At 32.6% G+C, this 27,076-nt stretch overlaps 1 protein-coding gene across 1 annotated transcript; it reads right to left on the minus strand.

The window, feature by feature from the left end:
* Positions 1 to 6,433: 6,433 nt before the first annotated feature.
* Positions 6,434 to 15,907, minus strand: LOC133205357 (signal recognition particle receptor subunit beta-like). Its single transcript, XM_061341156.1, has 7 exons — positions 15,752 to 15,907; positions 12,728 to 12,819; positions 12,460 to 12,540; positions 9,848 to 9,930; positions 8,996 to 9,055; positions 7,693 to 7,824; positions 6,434 to 6,967 (listed from the first exon to the last, which is right to left on the minus strand). The coding sequence occupies exons 1-7, from the start codon at positions 15,855 to 15,857 to the stop codon at positions 6,751 to 6,753; spliced, it is 771 nt and encodes a 256-aa protein (XP_061197140.1). The 5' UTR covers positions 15,858 to 15,907; the 3' UTR covers positions 6,434 to 6,750.
* Positions 15,908 to 27,076: the final 11,169 nt, after the last annotated feature.

Here is a 27,076-nt window from a genome sequence, read left to right on the forward strand (position 1 = left end):
CTTGTTCTGACTGTCCAAAGAATATCACAAATATAATACAATATATGTAGTTTAATGATTTAAGAGAAAGGCGTGTCCAGGGCCAAGGAATCGTGTTTCCGATTAATTACGCTGTCGCATCCTTAAATAATGCATCAGGATATAACCACTATTCTGATTCGTCGCAACAAATGAAATCTGAATTTTAAAAACGACAATGAATTAAGCAGTGTATTTAGTCTATTTACACAATGTGATTTTGTTGGAAATAGTTTATTTTTAAGGTCTCTGGTTTTTCTCTTTATATTTTGCAAATGCTAGCTTGCTCGTTTCTTTGCGTTAAGGTTTTAAAATCGTGGATAGCAAATTATATCTTTAAAAAAAAATTTTGTACCAAAAGTAACTAATCTAGCCATATTTCAAAGCATATTGTAACAAATTAAAACACAATATTGGGGAAATGCTTCAATTTTTAATATCACTGGAACCCGATTTAGCAAAAGATTACAAAATAATAAATGACGAATCGATGAAATTTCCAAATGTTCTTGATTGTTGTTTAATTTATATTTCTATGCTCTTTAAATTAGTGGTACCAAACTTTCGAAAATATGAACGATACAGACACAGAGATGTGAAATTACAACACCCCCATATTTTCCTATAATTTCGAACTCATTTTATCCCCCTTTACTGTTGCTGACCCAATAAATGAAATTGGCAGATCGAAATTATTGTTGAAATTAATTTGCCTTTAGGAAAATTCTACACAAAGCATGTAAACATTATTTGTCGATTTTTTTTTCTTTTCTAAAACTGAACAGTATGAAAAATTGTCCATTTTATGATGAACTTTTCATGATATTCTTTATTGAAATTAAATCAACCATCTCTGATACACAATTTTCATGGAATATCTTTGTTTGTCAATTCTTCCAATTTTTTGCATCTCGTAGAACGATATTTTTTCGAACTTTAAAAATTTATGAACCGAAACTAGAAAACAGAACGTGGTTAGTTTGTGTGTTATATTTTCATTTAAAAGTTAATTATTGTTTAATTTAACTATTTAACTTGTTATATTTATCCAAAATATTGATAAAATACTCAATCTGGATCGACAACAACCTGAGAATGTTGATTAATTTACGCATTTGTTTATACAATTTCTTTTTTACGAGTTGATGGTATCAACTCATGTTATGTGACTTGTAAGGGATTCCCCAATGTATCGAAACTAATCACATTTTCGTTTGAGTATTTTGCTTACAGGTTCTTGTACAATATTGGTTTATTTATAGTTTTATAATCTACAGAACAAGAATATGTTTCTTGATATACTTTGAAGTGTTTATAAACATAAATGTTTATTATTAATTTTATTGGAATTTGTGTCTATCCGCGAAAGAAATTAGTGTTAGGGACATGCGGTCAATAAAAGTGACATGTCGTGCAAACAAAGTTTTGATTTATAAAGCAATAAATGTTTTATATAATAAGAAGTATTTTGAAAACAGATTTTTAAAGAAAATTCACAAAATTGAACATTGTACAAACCAGGTTATTTTTAAGATTGACGTGCTGGTGGTATATGAATAAATTAATTCTTGCGCTGTTATGCTAATGAACAGAGCACTTTTCCCGCGTTAGTGATGAATCATTGAACAAAGAGAACACACTTCTTATGTTTGTAAACAAAGCGAGAAGTTTGCAGTAAAGAAGGTAGAAGTAAATCAACTACTAATCTCAAATGAAAGAAATGAGCTATACTGGTTGAAAAAACAATTTTGAAGTTAAAGTTCTTATTTCTTGTGCAAGCAATAAAAGATTTCGATTTCTTCAAGGGTTAGATTTTTTCAGCAGCGGACAACTTTGTGCTCCAATTTCTTTTTCCCTGTTAAAAACACTGTTGAGAATTCCTGCCTTCCACAATCTAGATCTGTTTTAAAGCAAGCTTTAAATACAGCAATGGCCTGTGATTCTTATCTCATTGATTGTCGGCACTACACTGGAAAGTGGTTTCCTTTAATATGTCCATCTGTGTTTTGCTATCAGATGCTGGCCATGTTATAAGATGAATTAATAGTACTGAAGGCAATAAATAAAAACAAAAAACAAAAAAAAAAAAAAAAAAAAAAAAATTAAGTGGGGTGTATTGATAAATTAAATGTGAAATGCATATTTATAAATGTGAAATGATCAAGAAAGTAAATTAATTCAAGGGTAGAGAGATCATGTAAAAAGTCAATATCATGCCATTGTGATGAATTTAAAGTCTTCAGTCGAAAAGCCGAAAGAATTGAAATTTTTAAACGTGCATACATGTATCAATGAAAGTCAAGTAGTTGAATTTCAAGAAAGGCTAAACTGAGAGAAATGATATATAAAATTTGCTTATTTCAGTTAAATATCAACAAGTTGAATTTCAAGAGTAGCGTAATCAAGAGAATTAAAATGTTATTGCGCATATCAATGATCATAAAAGACAGGGGGTTGAATTTCAAGAGTGGCTAAATTATTTGATTTGACATCATTTGTGCATGTAAATTTTGAAAGACAAGGAGTTGGATTTCAATAGTAACTAAATCAAGAAAATTGAATTATGAAATATACATTTGAATGAAAGTAAAAGATATGAATTTTAAGACTGGCTTAATCAGGAGAATGGGAACATATTGATGTGCATTGAAAATGTCAAATTGTTTGTCGATTTAAGAAAGCAGTGAAAATATTCAATGAGCATGTTAATGGAATTTGCGCTATTTGTAAATAATAATTCCTTACTTGTAATACTATTATAGGTTTGGCCAATTGGTTTGAGATATGTATGTTTAAAGCTTTTTCTTGTTTTTTTGTTGTTTTTTTTTTGTTTGTTTGTTTGTTTTTTTTGTTTTTTGTTGTTTTTTTTTTTTTTTTTTTTTTTTGTTTTGTTTTTTGTTGTTGTTGTTGTTTTGTTTTGTTTGTTTGTTTGTTTGTTTTTGGTCTATTTAGGAGTTGTTTTAATACTGTAATATGACTTTAGAACAGTTGTGCCATTTTTCTCTATTTGAAACTAGTCTCTTGATATATAATATTTCTGTCAAATGATATCGAGTGCCCAAAAATTTGTTCTCTGTAGTTTTAATGATTACTGGAATTATTATACATTCCAGTAAATATTAAAAAAGTAAATATACATGTTAAAAATACAGGATGGGAAAGGTGTAAATAAAATGATATAATTTTATTTCTCAAAGAAAACAAAAAGAACGAATTTTAAAGTGATAGCTTTCATCATTGCATATGGATTAATATAACATAATCCATATATGGACTAGAGACCTCAACTCATTTAAACATTATATAATCAATACCATCAACTCTTAGTAGTACTTTCAGTACTTTGATTTATGACTTGCACTTGCGCGTGTTCAAATCATAGTAGTTTCAAATTGTAAATACTGTGGAAAATAATGATGCAAATGTTACAAAGGCACTACAAAGTGCTAGAATATCCATCCTTTTATTGCATTTACCAAGCAAGAAATTTTCAAACCCATCACTATGTTTTTCAACAATATTTTAAAAATTACTGACAAATACATGTAATCACTGCTAGGAAAACAAATGTATACTGGAATGAAATTCATATCTTTGTTCTGAAGATGTAACTTAATTGACAGTCATTTGCAGGCCCGTAGCAACGGTTTCAAAAGTGGAGGGGGCAACCTCTCAGAAAAATCTGACAACCCCCCCCCCCTCCCAAAAAAAAATCCGCCAAGCAAAAAAAAAAAAGAAGAAGAAGAAGAAGAAGAAAATTACTTGTTTGCCAGTGCTCGACTTATAGCAACAAAAAGTGTGGGGGTGGGGGGAGGACCAGCATCTAAAGGATAATTTTCTATAGCAAAATACTACACAGAAAAAAAAGCCCCCCCCCCCCCCGCGTTCTACGGGCCTGCTTTGTTGCGCTCTAGTGGAAAAATAAAGCTATAAAACTTTTTATCGTGTGAATTTTAAAATTATCTATTTATTTTTTTTTTTATGGAATAAATAACACCCCCATATTGTTAAGGGAGATGATGCAATCAGTATTACCAAAATTGAGTTTACTGTATATTCTATTGTGCAATAGTTCATAAAGAGATCTGGTCGCTCAATTTATTTATACATACTACATCAAATCATATTTTTTGTACATGCATATTTACTGATACAATGTTACCTGCTTTAAGTAAGCAGATCGTCTTTTTGTCCCCCCGATTTTGCGAAAGCGAGGCGACATTAAATCTCATTCGTCTGTCTGTCTGTCTAGCTGTTCGTCAGTCTTTCTGTCCGTCTATCAGTCTGTTTGTCACAAAAACTTTAACCTTGGTCATAACTTTAGAATGAGAAGAGATAGGGCTTTCATATTTCACATGTACATTACCCGTGACAGGATCTTTCCAAATATACTATGAATTTTGACCCCGTGACCCTGACCTTTGACCTACTTTTCAAAAATTTTAACATTATATTAAATTGGTCATAATTTTTGAATTTGAAAAGATGGGGCTTTCATATTATATATGTATATTACCTGTGACAAGAATTTCCCAAATATACTATGATTTTTGACCCCCCCCCCCTGACCTTGCCCTTTGACCTATTTGTCAAAAATTTTATAATTACTTAATTACTTATAACTTTGATTGAGAAGAGATAGGGCTTTGTTATTTGACATGTGCATTATCTGTGACAAGACCTTTCCAAACATACTATGGTTTTTGACACCCCCCCCCCTTTGACCTGTGACCTTGAAGTTTGACCTGCTTTTCGAAATTTATATCTTTACTTTTAACTTTTGATTGACAACAGATAGGGTTTTCATATTTGACATGTGCATTGCCAGTAAGAAGGTGTTTCTGAGCATGCTATAATTTTTTACCCCTTGACCTTCAGGTTTGACCTAATTTTCAAAAATTTTAACTTTGGTGATTTCTTTTGAAAAACATAAGATGGGGTTTTCATATTTGACAAGTGCATTACCTGTGTCAAAATGTTTCCGTATGTGCTTTGATATTTGACACAGGGACCTTGACCTTCAAGTTTGACCAATTTTTCAAACATTTTATCCATGTTGCTAACTTTTGAAGGAGCAAAGATAGGCATTCATATTTGACACGTGCATTACCTGTGTCAAGCATTTTCAAATGTACTTTGATTTTTTATCCCATGACCTTGACTTTGGCCTACTTTTCAAAAATTTTAACACTGCTAATAACTTTTGATTGAGAGAAGATATGGCATTTACATTTGACATGTGCATTACCTGTTTCAAGGCCTTTCCTCTTGAATACTTTGGTTTTTGATGTTTTTCACTTGTGACAAGACCTTTTGGATTTTATTATGATATTTGACCTCATGACCTTGATCATGAAGTTTGATGCAGTTTTGAGAAGCTATAATCTTTTCCATAACTGTTATTCAATAATTTATGTCTCACAGACAAGACAGACACACAAACAAGACAGTTACAATATGCCATAACTAATGGCATCCCATCCACTAAGACACCAAAATGGGGGACCACAATTCTTTGAATTTGCTTGTTAATTTCTTCTACTTAAATTTTTGAACATTATTTTGTGCAATTGTCACAAAGAAAAGGATTTCCTTAGTTAGAAGAACTTCTGTCTGATTCTATTATTGCAAACAACTTCACATTGAATGTTTTATTTTAACCATTAAAGAGATGTAAGTATTCAAGTTTGAATTTGTTAACTTTAATTTATCAATTTTAATTTGAAATTTGTTGTTTTATTTTTAAAATCTCAGTTTTAAATAAATCTCTCCTGACCTACTCTCTTGTAAAGAAAATATGGATTTGAATATCAACACATGTAGGCTATAATTTTATCTGTAGTTAAAAGCTTCATTATATTGGCCAACCCTATAAAAACTAGGGCTGGGACGGTATATCGAGATATCAATAATATCGATTCAATGTGAGGATGATACACATATCGATACGTATGAAGAAATATCGAAATATCGCCCAAAAAATTCTGACTTATGTTTTTCTTTGTTTACTTAACATTTTGTGTTAAATATGTAATATAAATATGCTAAATATTAATATAAATATGAAATACATAATAATTAACACTACTTGTGTAAAATTATTTTCTTTCACAACAGGTATACATCTTCTTTGAATAAATTATTCTTATTTGTGAAGAAATTTTTTGTTCATTTCAATACAAAAAAGACATTTTATAACAAATTCAACATATCATGATACATATCGTATCGTGGTTCAAATATCGTGATACATATCGATATAGAAAAAGTTGTATCGTCCCAGCCCTAATAAATACCCAGTACATGTACACATCATTGACAATTATTCGACATCTTTTGCAATATTAATTTTCTGTTTTCTCTTTATTTCTCTAAATGTGGTCAAATACACATATAACACACAAGTAACATACAATCAGAACATTCATCCTTGTTTATTTTAAATCTCACATGGAAAAAATACTACAGATTTACCAGTACATTAATGGCATGACAGGAAAATGAAATTGACAAAATAAGACAACCAAAATTAGAAAGATACTGGAAATGAGCATGAAAAAGAAAAGAACTTCCTCTATCACCTTTGTATTCAACTGTTCTCAGACATAAACATCATACAGCATTTACACATCAAATTCAGTTTCCGTACAATCTACAAATGTGTTTTTGATGACACATACAGTTATCTTGATGTAACTCACAATATCAAATCTAGTTTTACAAATCATGACTTCATACTAGTGTTGAGAGCCATTTCTCCACCTCCATGAGTCCAGGCAAGTCTTTGTCAGAAGTGTCTACTGCACTACATTCCACAAACTGAACTTTCATTGGTTTCAGATCTGAGAATTCGAAATCCTTGTTACGTTTGCCGAGGTAGGTGTTGTTGTTTCCTGTGGTCCCCTCTAGTTGCTGGAGAGCAGCTGAGCGTGTTACTCTCAAAGTGTTCCTGAAATAATACTCTCTTAAGAAACCTTTTCTTATGTACAGAAAATTGTCCTCTCTTCATATAGTTTGTTGAATTATATATGTAAATTAAGTAAAATGAAATGAGGGAAAATATAGTGTGATTTTCTCATTTCATATATTTGCTTTAATAAAGAGAGTAGATTCATAATGTTGTGTTATTATTTCTATAGTAGAAAGAAAACTAGAAACAATGAACAAGCTCACAAAATGATACCCTGCTATTTTCATGCTTAATTTTTTTTATCTTCCAAACTGACCTTGATATGTTTAAAAAAGTTTGGTTGATTTTCATAGAATATTCTAAGATTATATAATCAACTTTGTGTCTGACTCAGCTATTTCAAAGATAAGTCTTTGTTAGATATTTGACAACATTCCCACCAATGATCTTGAATTTCCATGACTGATCTTCAATCAAGTTGAACATAAAAAAAACCCTGGGTCAAAAGCAGTATTTACTTCAACATGTTCGAGAATTAAGCTCTCGATGTTTCTATGATACAAAGTAAATAATGGCCTGGTCACTAGACTAAATACCGCAAAATATTTTTCTGCTGGTGATATCCCCCCTTTCTATTTAGAAGGAGGAGGAAAGGTGTAATTATAATTATTAATGATTAGTAAACCAATTAAAACATTAATACACACACAAAATTTTAACTCAGCGATAATGATTTTGACAATTGTGTAAAATAAAGGACTTACATTTCTTTCTGCAATTGTTTCTCTATAAAACCAGCTCCTTTGACTAGATGTTGATCCTGCTTGTTACATGCAATCAGAATGGGAGGAGCATGACCCAGAACCACAGGGTCACTCAGCACTGTGTACAAAAATCTGTAATATCAAAGTTATAGTCAGTAATTGAACAAAAAATTTCCCGAGAAAAAATTTCTTCTTCTTCTTGGGCATTTTTGCATGTATTTAGTTAAACATACTTTCAGAAACACATTAAATATTAACTGACAGTACATTTATATGACCTAGAAGAATCCAAAATTTATTTGCATGCAAGAAACACATGTACATGCATGTACCTACAAGTTATTTTGCACGCATATCTTATGAATGTTAAAATTTTTTGAATGTAATCAAGTCAAGATTGCATTCTTTAAGATTTATTTTTGCTTACGCATCAGGAGTATTTACATGTATACACACATTAAATTAATCACTAAAAATTTTTTCACTAATCCAAGTTATGCTTTGAGTAAACTGTAGAAGTACTTATTTCTGCGTGGTATTTATTTACACTATGTACACTTTCACAAATTTTCCACAGAAATTTGTCGCAGCTTACGTAAAGTACATTTAAGGCATATAGTGGCAATCTATTCTAAGAAATGTACGTGAATTGAACAGCAATTTTGATTCCACAGAATTATGAACCCACGGAAAAAAAAATGTTTACAGTATAACATTAACTACAGTAAAACTTGTTTAGTACGAACTTGGATATAAAAAATTTACGGATACAGCGTTCTTTTTAAATCCTTAATTCTTAACAATTCCTTGTAAAATTTTACTTATTTATGATTGAATTTACTTTATTTATAATTGAAACTCAATTCATCCAAAAACTTTAGTACTACAAAGTAAGTTTTATATATAATACTTCCCAAAATATATCTGTTAGTCATACTTGAAGGAAACATCAATATTGCAAATTTACTATATATACTTCAACAAATTTGTTATACAGATATAACAAATCAAGTTCCCAGGACTTTGCTATAACCTAGTAAAACTGTATTAATTTTTTTAGGCAAAATATTCCATTTGCTTGGAGAACACATTACCAGTAAATACAATAAATACATTTAAAATAAAAGAGTTTTCCAATGAAAAAAATCATACAATTTTCAATAATAGTAGAATACTTCCTAATCCATAAAGATTATTTAACAACTTTTCAATAATATTCGAATATGTATATCTTTTAATCCATAAATGTCCCTTATTTTGATACAAATTTTCTGTATTAGAAATATACAGTGCTTGCACTTACTCTGCCACTTCTTTGATATCTTTCTGTACAGAAGTACTGTCAATCACATACACAACACCCCTGGAGAAAAAGTCAAAGGTTGAAAGTACTGTCTGTAGACAACATTGATAAATTATGCAAAGTCACATGACAAAAACATTAGCAGTATTAATAATTATTTTTTGAAAATCAAAGGTTTTATGGCAATTTATTCAGTTTTTAAGCTCTGAAATTGGAAGCATAATGGGGGTGGGGGGGTTCTCATATGCCTTGATCAAGAAATTAATTAACATGCTATTTCTCAATATCTATAACTTTTTAAGTCAAGCAGTGATATCTACTTGTAAGTAAATTTCAAATTCATATGACATACTTATTTATACTTCAAAAGTAACTTAGATTAATAATGGCTGGGAGAGACACACATACATGTAGGGACATAGGCACTCACTAGTATGTCAACAAAATGTCAATAACCACATCTGCTAGGATCATTAGTAATAAGTGAAAATATGAACAAATTATTATTTCAACAACAATATCAATGCATACAAAATATTGCAAAATCTCATTATTCATTCTGTTTGGTAGGGACAAGAACATCTCTAATCATAAATGCCTGTGTATTCAATAAAAAGGCAAAGCAGGGTTCAAGCCTCTTTATAACCACCTTGGTCAATGTTCTAGGATTTCAAAAGAAGACTCATTAGATTCCCAACACAAAAAATAAAATCAAAAAAGCTCATTATTCATCACATTCATCTCCTGAGCTTATTACTGACAGCATGCACCCTTAGACATATCATAACATGTATTAATGTACCTGCTAATTAATGGTAAATATTAACACCCTCAGTAACTGAAATCTTTTACCTGGCCAGTCCTTTAAACTGATCCAACACCTGAAGCCTCAATCTTTCATGGCCGGGGAGATCATAGATCTTGAGAGACTTGTTCTGTAAAAATGAATCATTGTTGAAAATATTATTTAACAGTTCTCATGTACTGTGGTTTTATCACTTTTCATTGAGGAATTTTTTGTGAATATAGGTGATCAATGAGACCTAACAAAAAAATATGTTTAACTCTTATCATGATTACATGCTAATAAAGACAAGAAGACCAATGAAAGTTTAAAACTAGCAAGATTGGAAATATGCAGCTTATGTCATTTCTATCTGTTTCAGTCAAAACATTTGATGATAGACAATGAAAAGGGCGGGTACAATTTGGCACAGGCATCTGAGAAAGCATTTGATTGAATTTCTACTTTGAAGTTGATTTTCTATTCACTTAAATAGATCAGAGTTTTCTGTCCAATCTTTTAAAAGAAATAAATAGGGGACGTCCATATTAATCCTGTGTGTGGGCTGGCAGATCTTGGAAATAAATAAGGAAGTTTTTGTGTTTCAACAGTCCCCCTCCCTCCCCATTTTTGCTTGTCAATCATTTTTTAGTGGAGAAAAAATTTGAATAATATCTTTTGTCATCCTAGAAATAAATGTGTAATGTATTCTGTTATGTGAAGATGTGAACATAAATAATCTGACTCAACAATCCCCCCCCCCCCCCCTTTTCACCTTTTCAAAATGAAATGGACATCCCGAGAAAGAATATATCTGTATCTTTGATATCTATAACTTTTGCATGTCTTTTATGAAATAAATTGGATAAAAAATTCTGATCTACATTAATTTCATCTACTTTTGGGCATTGACATTATTTGTCTTTTGGATTAAACATTTTTAACACTTTGCTTAGTATAAAAATAGCTCAGGTGGATTGAAAATCAACTTTGAACTAGAATTTCAATCCAATGTTTTCTTATAAATGTCCGTGATGAATTATACCCGCCCATTTTAATGTCTATCAACACATATTTTGACTGCAACAAATGGAAATGAGGTAAGCTGTATAATCCAATCTTGTCAGTTAATGTTCCGCAGGGTTATCAGGAATTCATCATATGATCACTACTTGAGCCACTACCAGCTAACTACATGTAATGTGTCTCTTGAAAATAATCATGTCTCCATTATGATTGGAAGCTCTCAAAGTACACATGTCCAGGTCTCTATAAGTCTTAAAGGTGCTTAGACACAGATTTGAACTTAATACTTTCTCAAATTTTCTGTATAATATCACGATTTATATATTGCAATAGCATTTCACACGAAAATATAATTAAAAACTTATTTTATCTAGAAATTATTGGAACTACGAATTCCGGGACGCGTTTGATTAACACATCTTTGCACTTACACAAATTTTAACTTTATCCTTAACATTTAAGAAAAGAAGCGATTTTGTTATGTATTAATGAAAAATATTACATCTATAGTCCAGAAAATTCAGAGTAGAAATGTTCAAAAGCAAAACCAAATCACCAGTATCGTCAGTCCGTGCTCTGTGATGTGTACAGAGTTTAACAAATTGAACACACCCGTGAAACATAAACTGTTTTTGTAAACAGGGCACGCCCTCTGTTATTGTTAATGTTTACGATTCACCGGGTGTGTTCAATTGTTAAACTCTGCACACACCACTGAGCACAGACTTACAAAATACTGTGAGTGGGTTTTGCTTTCGAACATTTCTACTCTGAAATTTCTGGGTTATAGTTTTACTACTTTTCATTAATACACAACAAATTGCCACTTTTCTTAAGTATTAAGAATAAAATTAAAATACGTCAAAGCGCAAGGATGTGTCAATCCAACGCGTCCAGAAATTCGAAGTTTTAATAACTTCGAGATGAAATAAGATTTTGATTATATTTTAGTATGAAATGCTATAGCAACATATAAGTCATGAAATTATACAGAAAATTTGAGAAAATATTAACTTCAAATCTGTGTCCAAGCACCTTTAATTACTGTATAAAGAATCTCCTGTTTACAAGGGCTAACCAAATAAATTCAAATGAAGTTCATTAGAATGGAAAACTTCTTAATATATATGCGGGTATATTTGTGAAAATGATTCCTCCAATTTATAAAACACAATGTCATGCATATATCAACAATACATGTATCTATAAAAAATATAGCATTTGCAATTTTTATTGGCATTGTTTTATTAAACAAGATATGTGCCCTTTTGTGAAATAATTAAATACATGTGATTATCAGGTGATGTGGTGAATATTTTCTTCCAAAATTTTAAGAATATCTGCAATTATTTCTCCTACAGTGTATTTTCAGGGTTGCAAATAACCACTCGCCCATTAGCAAATTCAAGTAATTTTGTTTGAAGGCGACAAACTTTTGAGAATCTTATTGCCCATATGTTGACAGAGAGAAAATTTTATCAGAACTTTTCAACCCTGGTTTGACTCTAATCATGCTAATTCTCAATGCACTTCCGTTTTCACTGTTTCCTACCAACATCTCAGCCGATTTGTACCTTATCTTATTGATGAAGGTGACAGAGTCACTTGAGGTTTGATGAATGATTCAATGAACAATACAATAAAGCAGAGTTACCTTTCCTGGAACAGAATAATCTCCACTATTGGGGGAGACTGATGTTACAGTATGTATTGGTTTGTCACTTTTGTAAACAAGCTGAAAAAGAATATATAAATATATTTAACCAAGAATTTACTTAAAAGAAATTAAACTTATTATTTTCACTATTCACAATTTTTTAGTTAGGTTAATATAGAACTGGAAGCATTATCTTTCATTTGCATTCCTTTGGTAAAAAAAAATTCATTTGTACTTGATTCTGTAGTAAAATATTCCATATTACCCTATGAAAAATGAGAGTTTTTCCTGTGTCACACATTCCCAAGAGCAGTACACCCTGTCTTTTGTTGCCTTTGCCACTCAGAAGAAATACCACTGAAAGTATAAAGGATAAGCCATACTTCAATTAAAATAATAACACAAGCATGTATACACATATTTAAAACTATAACGTTGAATAATTATCATTAAATTATGAACATATCGACATTTAGATCATAATTTTAGGAGTATTTAAAATTATATACAAATAAATTATTCAACAAAGAATAAAAGCTGCAGAACTGTAGCTCTCTGGTTGAGAACATTCTAGCTGACAGACAATCCAGAGAGCTACAGATCCAAGCATTGTAAAAACCTTCGATTTACGACGACAGTCTTTTGTTGCTCAGTTCAAGTATTATTTCTTGTATTAGGGTCAAGATCTAGTGAATGAAAGTTGCCCACAGATTTCTCAAATTTGAGATACACATTCTTTTAATGATCCTTTACAAATATAGCTTGGTAAAATAAGGTGTATCCGGACATAATTTTGGGGTAAACTCATGGGAAAAACATATTATAAACTGTCCATTTTCAGTGAAAAATGAAGAAAGTCTGGTATAAATATGGGAGTTTTTTCCATCTCAGACAAAGGAAATGTATCAATATTGTCTACAGTCTCTCAGAAAACAGTTTTTCATATCTTCTTGATCTCTACTTAAAAATGATATTAAACGGAATAAGGGTTTCGGATTTACATTTGACATAATTTCAATTTGAATTCCATGAAAGTGCTTTATTTTCTACATAATTCTATTGAAGCCGTAAAGTACGGGAAAAATTAAGTTTAAATCAATTATGACGTCATAATGAATCTAGCACCAAGAAGAAAGTCTAAACTCATTTACTAGATCTTGACCTTAAGTACATCTTGTATATTATTACTTCTTGTAAAAAGTAATGAGACTATGAGTAACATACTAGTATATGGTTAAGTAATGGATACCATACTTTTGGCAGGGAAATGCATATATATACACATGTATTACAAAAAAATAATACCTGAACTGAATGACAAAAGAGATGTGCTGTAAATCCAAGGTTTTAACAATTTCTTTATTTCTCTCCAGTTCGTCTGCCCAAATTTTCTCAACCTGAGAGCTACAGTTCTGTAGTTAGAAAACTATTTGTATAATAGCTAGGAAGTAGCATTGTACATATACTTAATCTGAGCAAGATTTGTCGAGACTACAAATTTTGTACTCACGTCTCTCCCCAATCTCAGACCAATGCCATTCAAAGTGATTAGGGAAATCTTGCCTGAACTTCAACCTTGTTACGATCAAAATGTTTTGAATTGAATTCCGTGTTCGCTTCAACTTTTTGCTTTGGATATTCTTTTAATTATGTACTATGGTTTGTTTCTATGTAGTAGAATGAAGTATTTTGATTTTTGAAGCAGAATATTCATTACCTTGACTGGAACTCTTGGATGTCGGAGATTCAAATGAATATGACAATGATATGAAAAATCAAAAACTTTAATTTTGGTTGGATTTAAACCTTGTAAAAGCAAGAAATGTTAAGAAATGTAAGTTTTATAGTGATAAGGAGTTAAAAGGATGTCCAAAGGGAAAGGTTGAAGTGGGTAGGGAATACAATTCCATCCATTTTGATTGTAACTAGCAGTTGAAGTTCGAGTACAAGTTCCTAGCTACAAAATTTTTAGTCTCAACTAATCTCGCTGAGATTACATTGTACTGTCTGGCACAAGGAGAGATAAATTATTTTCAGTTTTTTAGTCTCAACTAATCTCGCTGAGATTACATTGTACTGTCTGGCACAAGGAGAGATAAATTATTTTCAGTTTTCATAACTATACAATATAAGTAGATTAAATATACTCCATATTTATTCCAACTTCTTCAATCATTAATAATGTTTTCACTTTCATATATTACTTTTTTTGGTGTACTGTTTAATTGTCATTGTAGTGGACAATACATTTTCCCCTTCGTATTTTTTTAAAAAGAAAAATATTTTAGCAATGCTCTTTCATCAATGCTGGTTCTAACCTACCATATTTGAATGGGCTGAGAGAGACTAAGTTTCATGAATTCAAACTAAAATGACATTCGCAGGGTTGATGACAGAGGCACTTGTTTCGTATACGGGGCACCCCTACTTATTTTTACCACAAGGTACCCAACTCAATTTCAGGCACCTCCGCTTCAAGCTCGTATTTTGTTAATATATCAATCATTAACCTACTTTAAAATGACATCGTTAGCTTCAAAAGACTTTTTTTCTTGTCAAATTAATTGTTTTGGACATCTCTGGTCAAGCCTCTTTATTGTAAACCACTCATTTCTTCCTTGAAAATTATCTTGATACAAAATAAGACTTTGAATGGGATACAGACTTCTGGTTGGGGTTATAAATGTAGGATAAATCCAGAAACTTCTGAGTATTCCTTTCCAAGGTCTCTGGTTTTATCCTTCATTTATAACACCAAACGGAAGTCTTTGTATCCCATTCAAAGTCTTACTTTGTATCGAGGTAATTTTCAAGGAAGAAATGAGTGGTTTACAATGAAGAGGCTCGGCCAAAGACGTCCGAAACGATTAATTTGACAAGAAAAAAGTCTTTTGAAGCGAACGATGTCATTTTAAAGTAGGTTAATGATTGATATATAAACAAAATACGAGCTTGAAGCTGGGGTGCCTGAAATTGAGTTAGGTACCTTGTAGTAAAAATTTGTAGGGGTGCCCCGTATACGAAACAAGTGCCTGTGGTTGATGATTATGCAGCAGCTGTTCTGACCCGGAACTTGTGCACAGCCAGCTTACATTTTAAATGGCTATGGGTTCTTTATCAGGTTTATACATTTCCAGAACTTCGTATAAACGATATTTTAAAATGATGTAAAAATAATATTTTTTAAGCTTCCCTGGCTGAACATTTTAATCCATGTCCATATGTTCCAGGGGTTTTCTGTCTTGCATGATGAAGAAACAGGTACAGCTGTTATTTACAAGGGACTTACAGATGGATAAGATTACTGTAAGTACAGCCACTAAGATTCCAATCGCTGAAGGTTCCCCATTTTTTATTCCTTCGACGGTATTGCTGAAAAAACCCGTTAGGTCCATCGCGTGAAGACAACGTGCGTTGCGTCAGAGCGGAGAATCATCGACAACATTGAGACTTCCGGTTGCTATTACAAGAATTCCTAGCCCGATACTTTTCAGACGAATTTTTTTTTGGGGGGGGGGGGGTTACTTCTACCAGTAAGCGGCCACCGTCGACTATGTTTGACAAATAATTAATTTTTAAACAGAGAAATCCATACGTAAATAATGCGTATATACATGTATCATTAAATCACGAAAAAATTATATTAATATCAAATTGGACTAAAAGTTGTTACTCTACTTTGATTGAGACACGGTGTCAAATAGCAAAGAATTTTGACCCCTAACTTAACAGCATAAGCAGTTTAGCGAGAGTTGAGCCATCACAAGCATTTCTGCATTTTATCATAGGCACTCCCCAGCTTAATTGTCAAAAAATATATATCTACTATACTATGAACATAACAAGGCATGAAACTACATGTAGCCTCCGTGTTGTATAGTAGATATATATTTTTTACCAATTAAGCTGGGGAGTGCATATGCATTTTATTGTTGTATACCATAATTTGCATGACTAATGCACTTTGTCTCTTCTGGGCTCTGAATTGTATTATTTGCAACCAAAGCATTTTTTCTTTCAATTTCTCTGAAAAAAATCAAATAAAATTATGAAGCATTCTTTTCTTTTCAATCTTTTAATTAATGCTGAGTTCATATCTCAATAGGGATGATTTAAATACATGTAACCAGAAAATAAAATTTCTCCCACATTTATGTAATACTAGTATATTTTTCTTCGTGAAATTTGGACCCCCCCCCCCCTCCTGGAGCCTGGAACTCATGAACTCTAGATGCGTTATTTACATGTACCAACTTAGCCATCGGGCCACTTGGAAACAAATCTACATGGCCTCAACACAAATTATAGAATTTAAAACATTTCCTTTGAAAACACTTAACAATTTAAAAAAAAATCCTCAACGTGATAATTTTTTTTTATCTTTGGTCCTTTCAAATTTTTCTGAAAGTAATGTCCACATTTCAGGCGATGATGAATCTTATTTGAAACAGATTTTACTTGGAGTAATTTGTGTTTCAAATCCACAAAAGGGTTTCCCAAGTTGGAACCTCAGTTCAAATTGCTGAAATTATGGGGTGTGCTTGACCAAAACTATTTGGCACTTAAAAAAGAAGTAAAATCTATCCCAGAGAAGAACAATTATTGCGATACACTAGTAAGTATTTTTAAAAGCAATTTTACAACCGATTTTGAAATACAATGTTTGAAATCTGACAGTTTCAAAAAAAAATATTTTTTGTGCTAGTTGGTCTCAATGTAAAAATTCCCTTGGGGGTAACTTCTTTACATTAAGCTAAAATGTTTTCTTTTTTTTAATTGCAACCCTTTAAAAACTTTTTAAAAACATGATATACATTAAGATTCGACTTGGACATTACTTACTTTTTTTTTAAATGAAGGTTGAAAACAAAATTAAAATCATTTCTGTCTTTCTTTAAATAAAACACAAACACTTTGTTCGCGTCTTATGTATAACCTTCCCGCCCGGTAATACCGTACATGTATGGGATAAACAGTGCTAACTGTACAACGACGTCGACTAGCTCTACATTTTTTTCTTTTTGATAATTTAAGTTGAATCTAACATGAGGCCCATGGGCGTTGACATGAGTAGCATAAAACTACTTAGTTTAGCTACGCCTAGAACTGGAATCCCTTCTGGCCTTAAACACACACACACACACACACACACACACACACACTTAAATTAGTGAGAACCCTATAAGGCTACGAGTAATATCATATTCTCGCAGCTTGTTTTCTATGACCAACTTAGCCACACCTTTGGTCCTGCTCCCTGGACCCGTCACAGTAGTGGGGCAAAAAATTTATAATTGTTGATCATTATAATCCAAGAGTAAAGAAGAAGGTGTATTGTACTTGTATGTATTTTCAAAGCATGACCATCTTAAGTCACCCACTATGCTTGAGCGCTAGACCCGTGAGATATAAATTTAACATTTTTGGCATATGGGTCATTAAGCACGTATTGCATTAATAAAATAAGTTTTCCCACTATATGTCCTTAATTAGAAACGAAGATTTTCAAAGATGTAATGTGTTTTCAAAAGTGACCAACTATCTGGAGCCTAAAGGAAAATGTATTGCACATGTACAGTCTTCGTTAAGCATTCATGGCTTATTTGAATCATAGGAACATGCGGTTTTTCTGCTAGATGCCTGATTAATATTTAAAGAGAGTTTAAAAAATGAATGTATTTTCAATTAATGTCCAAGGAGTCTGAACACTGAACCCAGCGACCATGTATTGCACGATTTTCGTAACTTTTACATGTATGATTCATGACTTATTGGAATCATATACGAACAGTTTGACTGCGAGATGTCTGATTAATATTAAAAAAAAAGTTTCACAAAATGAATGTATATTCAATAAATGTCCAACTTAGCTCTACCCTGGGGCCTCAACCATAGGCGGACCGACCACGGCCGGAGCCACAAATTTCAGAATTTTAGAATAGAGCTAAGTGTTTTAGTGTAATCATACAATTAGTTTGACTTCTCAATGCCCATGAGCAGAGATTTTCATAGATGTAATCTGTTTTTAATATACATGAATGGACAGTGAAGACCACCTTAAAGCTTGAACCATGGACACATGTAAGGGCCACTGTTATAGGAAAAATGTTGAGTCATTATATTCATGCATGCAAACAGTTTCAGAACATCAGATATGACACTATATATAATAATCATTTCAATATACATGTATGACTGATTTAGTCCCATCCTGTTGCACGAAATATGAATACAGGGAAAAGAATTCATAGTTTAGGGAAATAACTAATGACTTATTATAATTGGAACATAATAGTGCCAACATGCAGAATTAGATGATATTCAAAGATTTTTGAAGATTGCATTACACTTGATGGTTTTATATAGCCTCATTCCTCAGACCCTAGAAAGGTAGTGAATACGAAATCGCCGATTTTGTTTCCCTTGGCCCATTGATATGATATTTACTGATATTGGTTCTGTCGTTGTTAAGAGGACCTTGAAAATTTTTTTAAAACATACACAGGACGCACGATGGCGGATGAAAATGGATGGCTTTATAGGTCACCCGAATGCCTAAAACGATTCTCTTTTGATTTTATATCTCTTTTAATATACGACAGGGTCATCAATATCGTTACTAAAAATTATTGAAAAACTCATCAATTCATCTTTTACTAATTCAAATGAGAAAAGGTTAGGCATAAAATATTCAAATGAGATATTTCATTATTTTTTAAAGAAGCTTTTTTTGTTTGTTTGTTTGTTTGTTTGTTTGTTTGTTTTTTGTTTTTGGTTTGTTTGTTTGTTTTTTTTTTTTGGGGGGGGGGGGTTGTTTTGTTTTGGTTTGGTTTTTTTTTTGTTTTATTTGCTTATTTTGCTCTATATTGTTTCAAGTGAGATATTCAGTTGACACTCTCTTTTCTAGGTTTTACATATCTGTGTGTCTGGCCGTAGAAATACTACAGCGAGTACCTTAGTAATTTGGGAATAAGTATTTTTCACCTTGACGAAAAATTTCTGGTTACCGAACCTAATTTAAAATTTAAAAAAAATTCTAATATATTGATGGTAATTACAATTTGCACTAAGGATAGCAATATAACAACCAAGCGCTAATGCAGACAAATTCCACTGAGTAGTTAAAAAAAAAATTAACAACGGTATATGACATATTCAGTATGATATACATTGTATCTATATGAGTGAAAAATTCTCGAATGGGACGTAAAACAACATACTTGATCAATCAGTCAACAACACGTGTCTGTTTACAATATGGAATTTATTCTTGAGGCGCACGTAATTCATGAACATATATTTACACGTACAAGACGATAAATATTATTTTTGGCCGATTTTATTTTTTAAATCCAAAAATATCATTAGTTGATCTATAAATGATATTAATACATGGAATATAAAGATAACGAACAGTAATCAAGCTCAAAAATCCATTGAAATAATATAAAATATGAGAGAGCAACCACGCAGACCTCTAAAAAAAATCAGAGGTGGGATCAGGTGCCATGGAGGAGTAAAAATAATGGCCTTATAATGTATGAAAAACCTGAGTCAACATTCGACTTCAAACGACACTGTTGATATCCTGTAATCTGTATCAGTAGTTGTAGCGGCTACGTAGGCTCTATGTAGAGCTACAATCTTGAACGATATGATAGCTAAACAACGAATTACATACATGTAGAGAAAGCCAGTATAAATATTTGGGGGACGTTCAATATGGTAGGGGCTACGTAGCTTCTATATAGCTACGATCCTGAACGATATGTTGTCTAGCCGCTACACTGGGAAAACAAGCTTAAATATTTGATGCTATAATGTAGGTACCAAATCCAGTATATGCCTCTCTTAGTTACCGCATGAAACGAGTTACTTATAAAAAGTGTTTTTTTTCTCTATCTTAGAAAAATTAAATAATATAAAATTTTCATTTGAGTTTCAGCTTGTTCTGTTCCAAAAATAATTATTACTGAGATATTTGTATCCATAATTTAACGCCTAGCGGATAGGTGAGCTATCCATTCATTACAGGTAAATGTCTACCATCTAGCTGAGCACTAGATTAGCCGTTACGACCTTGAGCGCATTCCAGGGTGCTTCGTCTTTAAAAATTTAATCGGCGGCAGTATTGAAAAACATTTCCGGTAATAAATTTTTTTTTTTGGAGCATCCTCATGTAAGAGCCGCGACTGCTGCATACATTTATAGCAGTGTCATTCTGAGTACTATGGTGGCATATTTCTGCCAAATTATAAAGATAAATCATGTTAACATGCAACATAGTTATGTAGACATGCGACTAGCTGCAATAATGTAGCCCTGATTTTTTTTAATCTGCTGTTTTCTGGAGAGGGCTACAATTCCACAGCATCTCCGTAATGGTGCAAATATATTTTTTAGATACGGGCGACTGCGGGCAAAATAAATCGTTTTTACATTCAACTTAATTACTTCTAATATGACGAAATTTTTATTCACTGTCAACAACATAGTCCGTTAAACGCGAAAACCATGTAAAATAAATCTGCATGTTTACTAGTCGCGCTACTCAGCAGCCATGACAGTTCACGCGTGATGTACTGAGACTTTCGCTTGAAATTTAGAATACTAGTAACTCAATAAAGCAGAAGTCGGTGTTTATAAATGATTGTGTTGAATGGTATCACTAAATATCGATAAATAAAATCATTTCATGTGTTATTTTTTCGTAAACAGCGATATTTATGCTTATTATCAGGGAATTCCTTAAAGATCCGCTCCTTATAGATCCTAAATTCTCATTGGCTGTCCCAAAATAAAATCTATCAAGGTCAGTAAACATGGCGGATAAATTCAAGTACACGAAAAATAACCGATATATGGATCGTTCTGTATATATTTGGATCGATTTATGTCTTGCATAACTACATTTTTGGAGTCCAGGTAAGAAATGTTAATAAAATAGCCATTTAATGATAATTTGAGCCGAAATCTGTGCGGGAGTGAATCACTCCCGCACTTGCACCATTACGGAGATCCTAAGGAGTTGTAGCCCCCCCCCCCTTCCAAAAAAAGGGGGGGGGGGAGAGCTACATTATTGCAGCTAACATGCGACTTATTTATGTCAATAGCAAAATAATTATGTTGACATACAGGTTCACTTGCATGTCAACATAATTATTTTGCATGTTGACATAAATAAGTTGCATGTCTACATAATGATATTGCATGCGATGTTAACATAATTTATCTTGCATGTAGGGGGCAGAAATATACCACAATAAAGTACCAATATTAAACTACGCGAGTTCTTTTAAGGACGGCTAGAAGCTTCAGATTACATAACATTGGGTCTATAATATAAAACCCCCGACAAGAAGATTTTATCCTCCATTCCAGTCTTCTATATACCCAGCGACACCGCTAGTTGCATCCTGTGATCACATACGGACAAGCACTGACAAAGGATCCAGTCCACCGTACTACATGAGTGTGTTATCTGCCATTCATTAACACATTTCAAAGTTGCAGAAAATACCAACAACGAAGGCAATGATTACAATGATATGTTACAAAACAAAATTGTTTCACATCAACACCAACTAAGTGTATCTGAAAGGAAGGACACATTTTTACACATTGAAAAAATCGGTAATTTCTGAGCAGAGGATGTCTTCACTTTTAAAGTGCTAGGGAAATTTGTGATAATTCAGGGTATTTTTTGGCGCATTAATTTTTTTTCAACCAGAGACAGTTTAAGACACATACACATACACACACACCCTCACCCACACACATATATAGTATATATGTAATGGTTTGGGCCGTGGATATCGGCATGGGTAGCTCAGTCGGTAGAGCACCTGACTAGTGATGCAGGGGTCCCGGGTTTGATTCCCGGTCCAGCCATACATTTTCTCCTTTCCTGTTACAGATTTGGTGCCGTTGACCACCCCTGGACTTGCATGTGAAAGTCCTGGCAGGGGCTAAATAAATAAGAACTTGGATTGTGTCTTCGAGGGCGAAGACAATTTAAAAAAGGAGGGATGTAATGATTTGGGGCGTGGATATCGGCCTGGGTAGCTCAGTCGGTAGAGCACCTGACTAGTGATTCAGGGGTAGCGGGTTCGATTCCCGGTCCAGCCATACATTTTCTCCTATCCTGTTACATATATATATATATATATATATATATATATATATATATATATGTATATATATATATATATATATATATATATATATACAAAACAGGACATTAAATGTTATTTGAACAAGAGATAACATTTTTCCATGATAAACAAAGAAATGTTGTAAAGTTTCGATCTGATATAAACAAATATATGTGAGAAAGTATTTGCTTCACTGAGCCATGGATAAATGTTACAGGAGTTCTTTCACCAACTGGTCACACTTATTTTAAAGTAACCTAATGGATAAATAGACTGGATTAAAACCTTTCTGAGGGACATCTGTAATCTGTTGCCGTTGAGTTCAGTCAACATTTGGTGCGTTTAATCTTTAAAGATAATTGAAATTTGTTTAATATGTTTCTACAATTTCAAAAGAGAATTTAATTCACTTTGCACGGGTAAGTACAAATGATTTTTTTTTTAAACCAGTACTTGTACATTAATACACATGTATTTCGTAAGTTCTATGGTCGATACAATGACCTTGTCAGCAAATACAATTTATCATTGAGTCAAATGTTGACTGACGTTTTTCATACAAATTGTTAGGCCATTATTTACACACTGAATTGTCGACGGATTTTTCCGTTATTTCCCGATCATGACAAGGAGCACACGGCGGGTGTGACCGGTCGGCAGGGGATGCTCACTCCTCCATGGCACCTGATCCCACCTCTGATGTTTGGAGGTCCGTGTTTGCTCTGCTCCTATTTTGTATTGTTTGATGGACTTTTGAGCCTGAATACTGTTCGTTATCTTCATATATTTCATGTATATGTACAAGTATTATCAGAGAAAGTAAATTGGCATTGAATTGAGGAACTACACAAGAAAAATTAAAAATGAAATTTTAGCTTCTCATTTTTTAAAACAAATGTCTCTACAGTGTATTTTATTTCTGCAGTCTAATGTAAGATCGTATTCTGTAGATGCTTCTCACAAAGGAATAGTTGATACATTTTAGCTTTTGTTTGCAGGTTTAACAGTTTAAAAAAATCAACAAAAACTCTCAAAACTTTTTGAGTGTTTTTTTTTTTTTTGACTAGATAGAGCCATGGAGTCTAATTTGACTGAAAATATTACGGGTTTAGTGACAGGGGCACGTACACGCTCGTTAAGAGCAGCCATAAGACTAGCAGATCACGAAGCTTATGAAATAGAAGGGATATTTCGTGGCTACATCAGCGTTCTTCTCATGGTTATAACCGTTCCTGTAAACATTCTACTAATCTTCCTTATAGTGAGAGGTAAATTTCACTCTCCTGCACACAAAATATTTGTAGCAATGGCTGTACTACAATGCCTGGGTGCCATGAGCAAGTTTACACCATCCATCTACTTTTACACTCTAGGACATGCGGAGGAATTCACACAATACGACTGGTGTGTCCCTTTTATCGTTTTCCATCAACAGATCCCAGGGATATTTATTTCATGGTATTTGTATTTACTTGCTCTCCTTGGAATACAAAGATGTATTATTGTGTCAGTTCCATACCGAGCAAGCAGAATTTTTACGACGAAGAAGACTCTTATCGCTATCTTCGTTCTTGGTGTTCTATCAGTCTCCATATTCGTTCCTCAGTTGTTAAATACAAAGTATCAGAAAGCTACAGTAGATTCTTACATTCAGTCCAATGCAACAATTCTTGGGTGCAGGCCTCAAAAGCCAGTCGTTGACATCAAGATTGTCAGTATGATCAAATCAGTGTTTGCAAAGCTTGTACCGTTTGTCATTTTAGTGATTGTTAACACCTGCTTGGTTTATAAGTTGAGGAAAATCAGCCAATGGAGGAAAAAACATGGTGGTGGAAGAAAAGAACAAGTTAAGAAGACAAACTCATCAACTGATAGGATGTCTTTGATTACTTCATGCATTATCTTTGTGGTAATTATTGCTGATCTTCCAGCTATCACAGCACATTTATACTTCTCATACGCAGAAAATGTGTCGTGTAGGAGATGTTCTCTGAATACCTTGCTGGCGATAATTTCTTCAGTCGATACGATTGTACATTTCTCCAGTTTAATTATATATTGTTGTCTGAGTCGAAAATTTCGACGATATTTACTCTCTGTGTTTCATCTGAGACAGAAAAATTGTACAATGGACGGGAAATGTATGGGCAGTCTGAACTTGCCAACAAGAAGTACTAGTGCAACCGATGTAAAAGAATAAAATATTTAAAAAAAAAAAGAAGACATTTCAGATTTTACTTCTACATTTATGAACTAGTTACTAGTAATATTGTGCCTGAGATTTTATACATTCTCAAACTTAAGTGCACACTGTTCCATTTGCGTAAAAGTGAAAAAAAGTAGAAATGACTCTAGTTTTTCTGCTGTTTTGTATATATTTTTTGTTGCAATTTAAATTTTAAATTCTTTTATATATAAATACATGTATTATTTTCTTCATATTTATCACATACATAATTGTTTATATACCTATCCTTAAAATTCATTTCCGTAGGGTGCTTTCAGATGTTATGACTTTTAGTGAATGGCGATCAAACAAATAAAGTGAGCTGGCTATATTGGAGATACAATCTTTTGAAAACATTACGCTGATGTGACTCCATACTTGGCTATTTAGCACATTGCTGATTCTTGAGAAAACTTAATTGCCTTAATGGACCCTTTCAGCCTGATTCAAAATTATGCTTTTACTATAAAACCCTGAAGAGAGTTTATTAAATATAAAGTAGGAAATGGAAGATTTAATCAGAGCAATAAAGCGTTTGCAGGAAAATGAATTTTGGTTTTTAAACCATATATCTACTGTTGAAAAATGAAAAATAATCTATGTACCACAGTGGTTGACTTCTAACTTTTCTGTCATATTAGTGGTATGAAATATCTAAGTACCGTGTCTCCTATTGTTTCCTAGTATCCTACATGTAACTCAGAAAAGCATTTACATGTACCATATTCTGAAGTTTTTAGTAAACCAAAAGATTTCACTTTATGCCAGCCTGTTCAAATGAAATACGCAACTCGTATAAATTTAAAAAAAAATAATCATTTTGTAAGTAAGTTTTTGTTTGTTTGTTGTTCAACATCTCTCAAGAGAATTTTTTCACTCATATGGAGACGCCACTACTTGCCGGTGGAGAGCTGCAAATTTTGACCTATACTCGGAGCTCAAGGCCATTGAGCAGTGAGGGATCTTTTTCGTGCCAGCTCCTATTGCGACATCCGATCTCATCCGAAGGACCGGTCTCCACGTCCCAAAGTAGGATTCGAACCCGCGACGTAAGGATCAACCCCTTACTCCGCGACTCTAGAGTAGACGCTCTAACCACTGCACCACGCGGGCGACTATAAGTAAGTAAATGACAGTAGAATGATATGTAACAAAATTAATATGTTTGACAAGTATATACAGAACAAAATTGCTCCAAATATTAATTAAGTGGTATATATACATACACACACACACATACACACACACACACACACACACATACACACACACACATATATATATATATATATATATATATATATATATATATATATATATATAATAATAATAATAATAATAATAATAATAATAATAAATGGGCTAGAAGACATAAAAACACCTGAAAAAAATGGGACGTACATGTAATATTAAAACTTGCATTCCTTAATTTATTGTATCCCTAAGTTTACAACAACATATTTAGCAAGATTTTGAAATAATTTGTTGTCTTTGACATGTACTTCACACAGGCGCTTGACGTTTTTAACCTTTCTTTCCGTAAATAAAAAATCCCCCATACTATAAATATAACAAGGTTCGTCACGGTCGCCATCTTGAATTTTTCAGTTCAGCTACTTCGCCTCGATTTTTAGTCTACAATGTGTTTAAAATTAACGGATACAACCGTTTCCCTCAAGTACTTACTTTATCTATGCCTCCACTTTCGGACAATTCAACCCAAATCACATTAAATCCTCTCTAATTCTTAAAATGTCGCTTCAAACTCAGTCTACTGCTACCAATTCCGTAAAACTTAGAAAAGGGAGGCCGGAAGTTGATGTTAGAACGTCACAATCCGGGAAAGCCCTTTTCTGATTGGTGGATATCTTGAGAGTTATATTAATATTAAGAGCTGTTTAAAAATGGAGCTTGAGCAGTTCTAGACTACTGGTACGTTTTTTATAAATAACTTAGTAATATATATTGATATATCATAGTCCCCAACTGTTTGCAAATAAATATATTTAGCCTAAAACTGTGTACTTTTTCAACTGCTATTTAAGAAACACTGAAATATTTAGGCTGATTAGTTATACACTGTATTTTACATACAGAGGCGTAGTTACACACCTGAAAGTAATGGGGGGCTTAAATCCAAATAAAAATTCAATTATGTTGTCAAAACATAAAAGCGTTTACAATATAATTCTGAAATTTAGGGGGGGGGGGGGTCTGGCAGATTTTGAAATTA

This window comes from Saccostrea echinata, unplaced genomic scaffold (assembly GCF_033153115.1).
Source record: "Saccostrea echinata isolate AGI-Se365-2 ecotype Australia unplaced genomic scaffold, CSIRO_AGI_Sech_v1 ptg000054l, whole genome shotgun sequence".
NCBI classification, from domain to species: domain Eukaryota; kingdom Metazoa; phylum Mollusca; class Bivalvia; order Ostreida; family Ostreidae; genus Saccostrea; species Saccostrea echinata.

Excerpts from the sequence above, each read along its gene's own strand:
- LOC133205357 (XM_061341156.1), bottom strand. The coding sequence starts at position 15,857 with ATGGACCTAACGGGTTTTTTCAGCAATACCGTCGAAGGAATAAAAAAT. Across the intron at positions 12,820-15,751 it reads TACAGTAATCTTATCCATCT|TGGTATTTCTTCTGAGTGGC; the intron begins GTAAGTCCCTTG and ends TTATACTTTCAG. Across the intron at positions 9,056-9,847 it reads CAGTTTAAAGGACTGGCCAG|GGGTGTTGTGTATGTGATTG; the intron begins GTAAAAGATTTC and ends CTTTTTCTCCAG.